The 11,649-nt window shown below is 33.0% G+C and overlaps 1 protein-coding gene across 1 annotated transcript; it reads left to right on the plus strand.

The window, feature by feature from the left end:
* Positions 1–4,034: 4,034 nt before the first annotated feature.
* Positions 4,035–6,730, plus strand: LOC138312058 (uncharacterized). Its single transcript, XM_069253132.1, has 5 exons — positions 4,035–4,120; positions 4,245–4,321; positions 4,890–4,926; positions 5,343–5,413; positions 6,634–6,730. The coding sequence occupies exons 1-5, from the start codon at positions 4,035–4,037 to the stop codon at positions 6,684–6,686; spliced, it is 324 nt and encodes a 107-aa protein (XP_069109233.1). The 3' UTR covers positions 6,687–6,730.
* The last annotated feature ends 4,919 nt before the right edge of the window (positions 6,731–11,649 follow it).

Here is an 11,649-nt window from a genome sequence, read left to right on the forward strand (position 1 = left end):
TGGTTAGCGCTATACAGGAACAAAAGCTACTTTTTTTTTGCGGACTATGGTGTGACTCGGAATAGAATAGTGAACTTTCCTTACAGGGGTGGACGCTCAGCACAAGGTAAAATATTAATATGCTGTCAAAAGAGATGTACGAAGGAGGAAAAGATATCAGATCACCAATTTATTCGCCTTTTAGGATCTAAATATAGGGCTTGCAGATAACATATAACGCTCTGCATGTATGGCTATTGATTGGAATTACTATGAAGAGGAAAACTGTGGGGTTACTGCTACGTTTTAGTGCTACAAGAAAAAGTTTCTTCTCAACGAATATCACATGTTTTTCTAGGTTCCGAATTATAATATAAGTTACCTTTGCACTCTTTTGATTTGGAAAAAAGATGATTTATAAGAAATTGAAAACCTTACATTAGTTGTCACCATTGATCGCATTTTCCCCAATCTAACCCATATACAATTATAGTAACCAAATAAAATAATCACAAATGTATATCGCACGAACCAGTAAACATATTATCTGTAATGAAGGAAAAAACTCTGATATTGCAGTAGACACGTTTAAAGTGCATAACAATGTTTTTTTTTTTCATTCTGTACATTTATATCACTAGGCCTTACGAGTCACTGGAAGCACGATCTAACCCAAACCATTACGAATAACTCCAGAGTAAACCGTCCGGTTAGTAACAAAACAAATTAATTGTTACTCATTTTAAAAAGGGTAGGATATATATATGATTAAAAAACCAAAAGTTTCAGACAATTTCATTTCGTTAATATAAGTAAAAAGAAAAAAAGTAGAAACCAATGTGTTATTGCAATCAGAGATGTTTTAAAACAGTTTTTATATGTTGTCAGGTAACTGCGAGACCTACATCAATACCAATGCCTGGTTATTGTTGACATGGATACAGACGTACCGGTCAGCGATATAGTAATTGAACTCTCCGACATCAAGGACAAAACTACTAAATGATGATGATATAATCAGATCTGGCATTGTTTTGATCGACATGTTGTAATTGTCAGCATACTTTCAACATCTTGGATTGATTCATTACCAGACTTAATTTGTGACCCGCTTATTAACCTGCATTTGTGAATATTTACTTCAACTATATCATATATAAATATTCATCAATTCATCCATTCAAGGGTTTATATTGGATATAAACCTGTCCTAATTAGTATCGCTGTAACCTGCATATATGGTTACATGTGATCAATACTAAAACCACTTTCTTCCTCCCTCCACATCCGATGATACCAATCCATGCCGGTAAACATGTTTTATCTATAAGTCCGCTGCAAGTGTTCAACATACATCAAGTCAAAAACGTATTCACCAGACAACGTTTCAATGAAATAACATCGTCGGCTAGATCCCAAGTCGATTACATGAGTACACCGGTCTCTTCAAAGAAATATTGTAAAGAAACGATGTATCAATTATGTCAGTGACATAAAACTAGCAGAAAACTGCTTTCAAAGTTTACTTTATCAAATTAATATCGTGCCGGCGATACAATCGGCATAGAAAGAGCAAGTAAAAAAGCTGCCATCGACAGGGGACTCTAATAAATTATTCTTATTTTGTTTACGTTTTGAAATGTAGTTATGATTTTAAAACTTGTAATGTCAGCTTTAAACATAGTGTAATTTAGGTAATTATCAAAGACAAAAGTGCGATAATATCTAATTATTACATAACCATCTCTAAATGTCACCCCTTATCAGCCGATGCTCTAACACTATATATAGAGAAAAGAGCTTGGCGTTTCGCCCTATTGCTACTTTGGCTTCTATGCCATCACAGTGGGACTGCTACCATTAATATTTATGATTTAGACTTTGTGTAAATGATGTCGGTCTAAATTGCGAGGTTATGTCACGAAACTCAGATCCACTCGTGGACACGAATCAGATAAGGAACGGAATAAATGGAAAGATCTTATATTTGAGTTCAAACATTAATTTCCTGATACAGGCAAAACGGACGCTATCTATCACAACGGGGATATGGGCGATGCACCAGTTGTCAAGCAACATCCTTACCGTGTCCATCTCATTGTTTCCCTCGTGTTCTGGTACCAAAGTCAGATAATTCCTACCTATTTAGAAAAGTAAATTTCATTATTAATATATCTGTATATTTTTGTATATGTAATTAAATGTATTTTTAAATAAGCTGCTGGTTTTCCCTTTTATTTACTTTTAATATAACAATCTTCGTATTTCCTCTCTATGTTTCTCCATTTATGAGTCGTCTCCAATAATTTTTTTTAATTGTACATGATGGAGTTCGAGTCTTTACTAACAATTATGTTGGATAAAGACCTTATTGGTATTATGTTTTTTTTAAGAACTGATAAAAACAAACAAAGGCTTAACTCTGTCTAAAACGATACATTTTACTTCGAACAATTGGCAAGTTATAAAATACACTTCCGCCACAAATAGTCGAATTTCTCAAAGGACACCTCAAACATGATTGGTAAAATGTATTGTGAAGAACCGATAAAAAACAAACTTAACTATGATTAAAGAGATACATTTTACTTCAAATAATTGACATGCTACATCTGAGCTATAATACTTCCTCAACTCACTTTATATTAATCATACGATGGTACTATTTTTCCTTCAATAAGAACAGTAAATTGTATAACAGCATTGAACCGCTAACAAATACTCCGTCAATACAAACACAATCAATGGCATATCTGTCTGACCTACTGAACACAATTTATCTGAAATATGTTCAAGTAGGCATGTACATTGATATAACCATTGATTTTCACAACAAATGCAGATGTCTAATGAACTTGTTATTTGCTAATCATATTGTCCGTATAATATATGTATAAGAGGTATGTTTCATGAGAGGAACTGTGTGGTTTAAAAGTTAGCAATTTTAAAATATGTTACAAATTATAATTGGATTCCCATATCAAAGTTTTGAAGTAAGGGTATATTGGAACCAGGCTTGTCTGTTCGTTCCCGTCTGTAGGTTTAACAATGCCTGACAACTCCGGCTTAATTACTCAGGTGGTCGAACGTCTTTTGGTATGCGAAGGTGTAATTTGGTATGCGTAACAAAATATGGCGTCGAAAGCTCCGCTTCGAGTATGAAACATGATTAAAAATCACACATGTCTCTTCTATGCTTCATGCAACACTCTTATAGATATTGCGTTTCGGTGACAAACTGATTGCAGTTTCTAAAATCGATCATTTACCTTACGGAATATATTTTGATGATTTCTGTTTTATTAAATCACAAAAGACGTTTGCGTGTGATATATTGAAATAGAATTCCCCCACGCTGAATTGAGTTGTTTTTCTAAGTTTGTTTACTATACATGTTTAATTAAATGTACCTGTTGAAATTAATGAAAACGCAATATAGCGTGGGAGCAGGGAAGTCTCGAGATTTTGAAGGTTTGGGGTCGGGGGCAAGATACGAGTGTCTTTAAAAAGTAATATACTAATTAAACCTTTTTTTAACATGGCTGTAGGGAACTTAACTTGTTCGATAAAATTTAATATGTTCATTTGATCGATCATTTCTACATGTAGGAGCCTTCGCATCGACTTGCTTCGTGTTTAGTAAAATCATAAATTCACAATCGTACTATCGGATTGTAATTAATACATACATATTACATTCGTAATGAACGTTAGCGACAAACTTTTGAAAGTAATGAAACAATCCAAAAGTGCATGCTACCATAGTTACTACGATGATTATAGCCTTAATTAATACTGAAACAGCGTTTTGCCTAACTTAGAATATGTTTCAGAATGTCAACGTGTTCTTTGATTTATTTTCAGCCAGTGTCAGCTATCAGATAGAGGTAAAGTTATTTATATAATTATTCATAATGTGTTATCTCAGTAAAATTACTAATCAGGCTTACGCTCCTGACAGTAAGAGCCTTAAACAGGCAAACTTTCTTTTGATGTTTAGTATTTAATTTAATTATGAAATCAGAACTTTTTTTTATAATATTATATGTGCTGAAATGATTTATGCATTACCTCACTTTAAGGAAATAATATATACAATCTATATTTCAGCTGTGAGAGTTCAAGATCCAATTAATGAGAGGTAAGGTTCAACGTTTGATAATAGTGCAAAAATATATTTGTTATTTTTAAACATCATAATTTATTTGCTGACACACGATTTGGGCTAACAGTAAAATGTGTGATTTTTCTTTATTCCTATTCAGGTCTGTATATGATCAACTTAACACAACGGATGTTGCACAGGCTTCTGTATACTCTGATCTAGGAAGAAGTAATCACGGTAAAGATAAACTTACATCCTTTCTGATTAATCAATCTGATATAATGTAATCCATGTGAAGGGGCTGCGTTGGTCATGACACGACATATTTAAACAAGTCATCGACTTCTGGGTCAAATTAAATTCAGAGCAATTGCCAGATACTAATCAATGGCGGTGTTTTTCTTCGGGTAATCATCAGGTTTTCTCCACAAACTTTACCCGCGTGGTACGTCTTATAATTATCCTTGCTGTTAATGGATTGTTAAGCCAATCAAATTAAATTCAAAATATAATATAAACAACATCCAGAAGGAAGTAACATGAGATAAATAGTAGCAGATTAATTTTTTTTTTTTATTTCCATTTTAAATGAAAATTATGCTATGTTGGATACATTCTATAGTTATTACGTGATTTCAATCTCACCAGATTTGAAGTCCCGCCATATATAACCATTTTCTGGTATAATAGTGAAACACAATTTACAAATTACAATTATATTGTCAAATCTATAATTTGGTAACCAGTAAGTGATGTTAATCCTATAAGAGTTTTATCACATTTCATTGGTGTTTTGCTGTTTCAGTGTATCAGAATGATTCAGTCCATCAGGATAATGGCGGGTAAGTTGTGTTAATCAATATTATAGTTTTTAATGTTTTTTTTGCTGTTGTTGTTTTTTTATTGTTTTATAATTAAACTTTGCGTTATCCATTTAAACAATTGCAAGTAAATCATACGAATTGTTCATCAATTCATAAAACTTGTTTGCAATTGTAGGGGATATCGGATCCATAAATCGTAGATTCATTTCCTTAAATGGTAAGGCATTAGATGTGTTTCAAAATTAACTCTAAACGTAATTTTCTAATAATCTCATTAATCTGAGATGGTAAAACAAAGATTATTTCTCTTATGTTAAGCACATGGTTAATGTATCATGTATATTACATGTGTCTCTACATTATACAAACCCTTGAATATATTCACGATAATTACAATTTATTATCACTATGTATTCACTTTATTACTTTTGAAGACAATACGAAATGTTGGGTAGACAATCACATCCGAATTTCTACGATGATCTGCATAGTTCTACACCATCTGGTAAGCTTTGTATTAATATTGTGGTTGCTTGTTTTCTGTAAAACCTGTAAGACTAATATCAGCTTCAGTCCTATGTCAGCTACAGTGTTTTTGGTTCAATAATAGTGTATACCTAATGCAGAATAAAATTGAAATATATCAAGGTAAAAATTGTACATACAGTATAACCCCTTTAACTCGAACCCTGATTCCTCGAATACCCCCCATTCGTCGAACTGGTCGTACGGTCCCGACCGTGTCCCTATAAAATCTATGTAACAAAACCCCGGATAGCTCGAACAGCTATTCGTCGATTATTCCTCGAACAGTAATATATCCCCGTTTCATCAAATACATAGTATTGTACGAGTATCAACCCATGTATTCGTCGAACAAGTGTTCGACCCTTGAAAATATTTGTACTTGTATCACACGTGACTGTACCAACCAACATGGATCACCTTACCACTGTCTGTGTTTATAAGGCCTTCAGGTAATTAAAGATTAACGGTGTCAGTATAACCTATATAGCCAGTCGTTGTTTGATGTTAACTTTATTTCAACATTTCAGAAAAGGCATTAAATAATGTTTCGATCGTAATAATCTTCGCTGTAAATACGAAAATACGAAAGTTGTTGATCCGTGCTAATAGAAAATACGGATTGTGAAATGACAAAAGAGGTGGAAGAAATAGCTTACGTCGGCTTACCTACAATTTATATGTTCAATATGTTTTACTTTCATTCGACAGGCATGTGGAATACTAGTACTCGTTTCGTATGATATATTTCAGAGAAAATATGTACAGACATAAATGACGATCGCTTTCTCTGCTGTGAATGACATTTAATTTACTTTCTCGTCAGCATTTTTATACGCTCATTTTATGTAATACATATTTTTCAACTTGATATTACTGTATTACTATCAGAAGTACCTTTTCATAAAATTTCCAAAATGCTGCAAGTTACGGTAATTAAGATGTAATTGACACGCATTGCTGGACACAGTTTGAGACCAGACATTTTGACTCTCAACGATCGATCGTGACCAACCTCGGAAGAATCGCATACCCTGTATTCCTCGGAACTATTGATCTGGTCCCCTGCAGTTCGAGTTAAAGGGGTTTTACTGTAATTTGAACTTCGAAATGCTAGTTGCGTCCTGCATTAAAAATGCAGTGTTCAGAAATTACTTGTAGCCTATGAATTTTGAAACAATATGAGATATTTCATTTCAGGCGATAAAACAACTTACGTCAACACCGTTATTGGTGGATCCAAATGGAAATAAATCCAGCATGAGAACTTCATCCAATGAGATGCATTTATTCATTCCTAAAAAATATGTGTATTTTATTGGGCAATGAAATCGTTCTAACCGTGCAGACAAAATAGATTGAGGAATTTCCATGACATATTGCCATTTTATCAAGATATATATAAAGCAAGCTCATTTACATGATATTAACAATTCGTATATATGGTATTATATGTTTTTGACAGTATCATTAAAGCTTCATTTACATTTTATATAGCGGTTTTCAAGTGTACTGTACTACCCGTACACTTTTGTACATTGAAATTATGTTTTTTTGTTGTTGTTGTTTTTGGCCAATTTACAATAAAATATATAAATACTTACAGCCAGTTTTATAACGTTCTTTATGTGATTTAGCTTTTTTTGAATATATGCGTATAATTCAATTTTGCTTGTTACGAGCATCTTCATTGGTTTAAAAATTTACTTTATCAGCCCATAAAGGAAAAAATGGCGTCGCCGTTTGTGACGTTGCTTCTGATTGGCTGAGATGACGGCGTAATGATTTCATAGACAAAAGAGTCCCAGAATGAATTTTGAGTATTGAAGAGATCATCTTTAGTAATTTGAATTATAAGGATTAATTTGAATAGATTTTTTATGTTATGGAGATATAACACAAAAATCTGAGTGTACTCTCATCATAAACCGCTTCGCGGTTTATTTAGAGTACACTCAGATTTTTGTGTTATATCTCCATAACATAAAAAATCTATTCAAGTTAATCCTTAAATATTTACCAATAACATATATTTTTATGTAAAGTATAGCAATGACTGAATGCTACGCAACAAATTTCCCTAGTTATATTCAATTGTTAATCAGTTGTTGATGCGATTCCTTCGATCGCACTAGCTAACATTATATATGAATCATGATCCATACCACAAACCCTAAAGACATATACATCTGATGTAAAAGAATAAAAATTGTTTTATGTTTTAAATATCAAGTAGTATTTAAAAACATAATTTATATATATAATATATATACTTGCTGGTCGAACTATAAGAGCAATATTTGTAGTGATATCGAATTTTATCAATGATTATTATCAATAATTTGTCAATGACATATGTAACATAAACCAAAATAATAAAGAAAGACATTTTCATGGTTGCAGACACATGCATATGGTGTACATGCATAATAATAAATATTATTTAAAGTTGATAACAATGTCTTTCATTACTTACAATACACCACATTGCAGGGACATAAAAATATCGTATTAAACATCGGGGAAAATAAATATCGTATTTCCCTGGGGGCGTATGTCCCATGGTGATCGCCAATCTTACACTTGCAGTCATCTCCCCTTCCAATTGTAAAACAATCGCTGAATCGCTGACATGACATCTTTGGTAAGCTTCTGGGCTTGTTTGATGTATGTTTATACTTTCTTCGACTGGTATAGTACTATACATGCGCATACTATTTATTTAAAACTTCCGGTTGCGTTAAAAGGTGTCTTTATTTGACACTTGGTAATCGTTCGTTAATTCATGTAATGTTGATTTTGTACATATACGTCATGGTGACCCTATTGGGTGTAAAAAAACTCCCCATTACAAATGTTAGTGGTTGTTTAACAGTTCGTACTACCACTACACAGTTCAGTTGACTAACTCACTAGTAGAACGATGGTCGAAATTTGGTTGGGGGTGGTTGGCCCACAATTTGTTCAGTCTGGATTTGAAGCAATTAAGCGTTGGTGATGTAATCACTTCCTCTGAGAGCGAGTTCTATGTCTTAATTACTCGATTACTAAACAAATTCCCGGTTGAGTGAGTTAGCCTAAATTGTTTTTTAAGTGTTTTTTCGAGTGTCCTCTTGTTGCTATACCAGTTAGTTCTCTAAACAAAGTTGTTTGATCCAGAATGTATGTTTTGTTTAAAATCTTGTAGACTTGAATCACATTTGCCCTGTTTCTTCTATATTCTAAACTTGGTAGCCCGAGTTTCTTGATGCGCTCTGTATACGATAGGTTTGGAATTGATGGTATCCTATGTTTGCTCTTCGTTGTTCGTTTTCCAGTGTGATTTTATCACGTGTCAACATTGGTAACCAAATTAGTGGTTGCGTATTCCAAATGGGGACGAATTAAAGTTTTGTATAGAGTAAGGAATATGGTCGGACTCATATAAGTGAAGGTGCGGAACACTATTCCCAACATCCTATTCGCTTTTAAGCGCTGCTGCATTACATTGTGCTGGTTTTGAGTTGGTTGTCTATAGTGACCCCAATATCAATTTCCATGGTTACTCGTGAGATAGTGGTAGTATTGCCTTGTATTGTAAGGGGGTAATTGTTGTTTCCCAGATTATTTCAAATTTCCAAAAATTTACATTTGTCCGTGTTTAGGCTCATTAACCATGTCGACGTCAAATCACACATGTTGTTGATATTTTCTTGCAGCTTAGAACGGTCTTCATCAGATGTTATTTTTTGCTGATAATTTGGTGTCATCTGCAAATAGCTTTATTGTGTAGTCCAGCATATCTGGCTTATCGTTAACGTAAATTAGGAATAGGATTGGTCCCAGCACACTCCCTTGAAGTACGCCACTGGTGACTGGTTGTTCTGTCGATAGTTGACCATTAACGGTGACACTTTGAACGTTGTTGGCCAGGAATGCAGTTATCCAACTTAGAACGTTTCCTCCAATACTGTACAATGATGGATGAGGTGTAAAAAGTTAAATTTTAGTAATTGTAAATTTAAATAATACGGTTTTATATTTAACCCCAGAGAAGCATAATAAACAATTTATGTCCCCAGTGACAGTGTGAAATCACATTTTAGCTTACTCGTAATCAATGGAACATATTTAATTTTAACTTATTACGGAATATTACACCTTAGGGTAAATAAACCGTCATACCACACTGTCACCGGGGCTATGAATGCATGTTTTTGATTCCAGACCCCATGAACGGACGATATAATTCAATCTTGTTCATTGTATGCACATTCAATTGGTGATAATCAGTTCTGCGCAACTCAGACAACTCAAACGGTCACTTGACATTTTTTTTCATAAGTTAGTTAGGGGATGTGAGGGGGGGGGTGGTTAGGAATCCGTACGTCTTTGTTATTGATGATTGTTAATCAGGCACGATCTGCGTCTGCTTAAAGGTTATTCATGCAGTGACTCGTCACCGATTTGTATTAACACAATTTTATCACAAAACCCAGCTAAGTCTTGATACTGCTCTAATCTGAGCTCTTATTAACATGCGATTTGAATGTAATCAATTGCATTGATCTTTTTATATTCTCACACAACAAGCAACGTCACTACACTCTTTTTGGTTTACAATCCTCTTGGTTTATTACCTAAACATTGTATCAGATCAGTTACCTCTAACTACAGAAAAGATAACATTCAATGCAGCTTATTTTCTTCAGGAACATTCTGTTAGAGAAATAAATTCAACTATATTAACATAGACAATACCTGTCAGGTCAGTTTCTATTCCCCACATAATTATACAATTTTTCATAAAGTCATTGTTTACCAACTCGTATGGCGTGCATGTCATGATTTTTAAAACTACAGATAAATCTAATGTGACATATTTATTGTACACAGTTTTCAAAGCTTCCTGGGTTTTCAACTTTTTCAAGTTATTATGATAGCATGGGAGTGTGTAGGCGATCTAACACTCTGGCTATTTCTTATCTGTATTGTGTTATTCCGGCTCTGGTACCAGGGACATACCAAGCGGTAAGTGAATAGGTTTCTTACGTCCTTTTATTTCTGTTAATATCTGTTTGCAAGATAGATTGATCCTTAAAACGTTTAGATTAGTTATGCATGTTGCAATTTCGTTCTCAACCTGAAGGTTCGTATTGTTTTATGTCTGTAATATTGGTTATTTCGGACCCACACTGTTCACAAGTTACCTCCCTTACACAAGTAGGATCTATATAACTTCCGCGTTCTTAATAATATAGATAGGGTTATTTTGTAAAACAAGACTAATGATTATCTGTGACATAAAGTTGGCGTCCCTGCCTTAGCACTCGCCGATAAGTTACTGACAGGTTCACGTTATATGTACATGCTTCACAGGATCTCAAAAGACATCGTTCATAATGTATTTTATAACTAACCATTGACCTTTGCGGAGTATTCAAAATACCCAATTCATTAATATCTAAAACAATCATAGGGTAAAAACATTTCCAAGATACTTAGTTACACTGCATGAAAAATTGCGCTTAATTGACAATTATTTGCAAATTTATTTGTCTTTTATATGTAAAGTTTAAGGAATATTTTGCATAAAATTGGCAATTTATACTTCAAGAATAAATTACATATAATTCAAGTTTAAACTTCCAGTAAACTTCAGCGTTTACTTGCGTATAAACTGAACTTTATATGCAATTAAACATGGAGTTTAAATGCTTACTTAATCACATTTATACTAATTTAAACTTAAAGTATAAATGCAGATATAAATGCAATTAAATCACTGATTTAATTGCATTTAAATTAACATTTTTATCCAATTATATTTTGAAATATCACGTATAAACCTACATTAAACTCCATTTGATTCAAAGCTTAATGGTTTTTTTACTCTATTAAACTTCAAATACAACAATAAATTGTTGCTTAGGTTGAATTAATTGATATAGCTTGAATAAAGTTACGAAATAAATGACCTTTTTTAAATGATATACCTGATATTTGATGACTTTAGCAATACCCACTCGAAAAACGAAAGGAATAAAAACACAAATACATGTTAACTGATTAAAATTATGTATTGTATGAATATTTTCAATAAATAAGAAGCATAACAATAGGCAAAACTTAAGAGTAAAATAGTACAAACGTAAGAGAATGTTGTTAAATGTTGGTATTACTATTGCAAATAACAAATGAATGTCAAAAAGGAACAAAACCATTCAATATTATTAT

Source organism: Argopecten irradians, unplaced genomic scaffold, assembly GCF_041381155.1.
Source record: "Argopecten irradians isolate NY unplaced genomic scaffold, Ai_NY scaffold_0194, whole genome shotgun sequence".
NCBI lineage: Eukaryota > Metazoa > Mollusca > Bivalvia > Pectinida > Pectinidae > Argopecten > Argopecten irradians.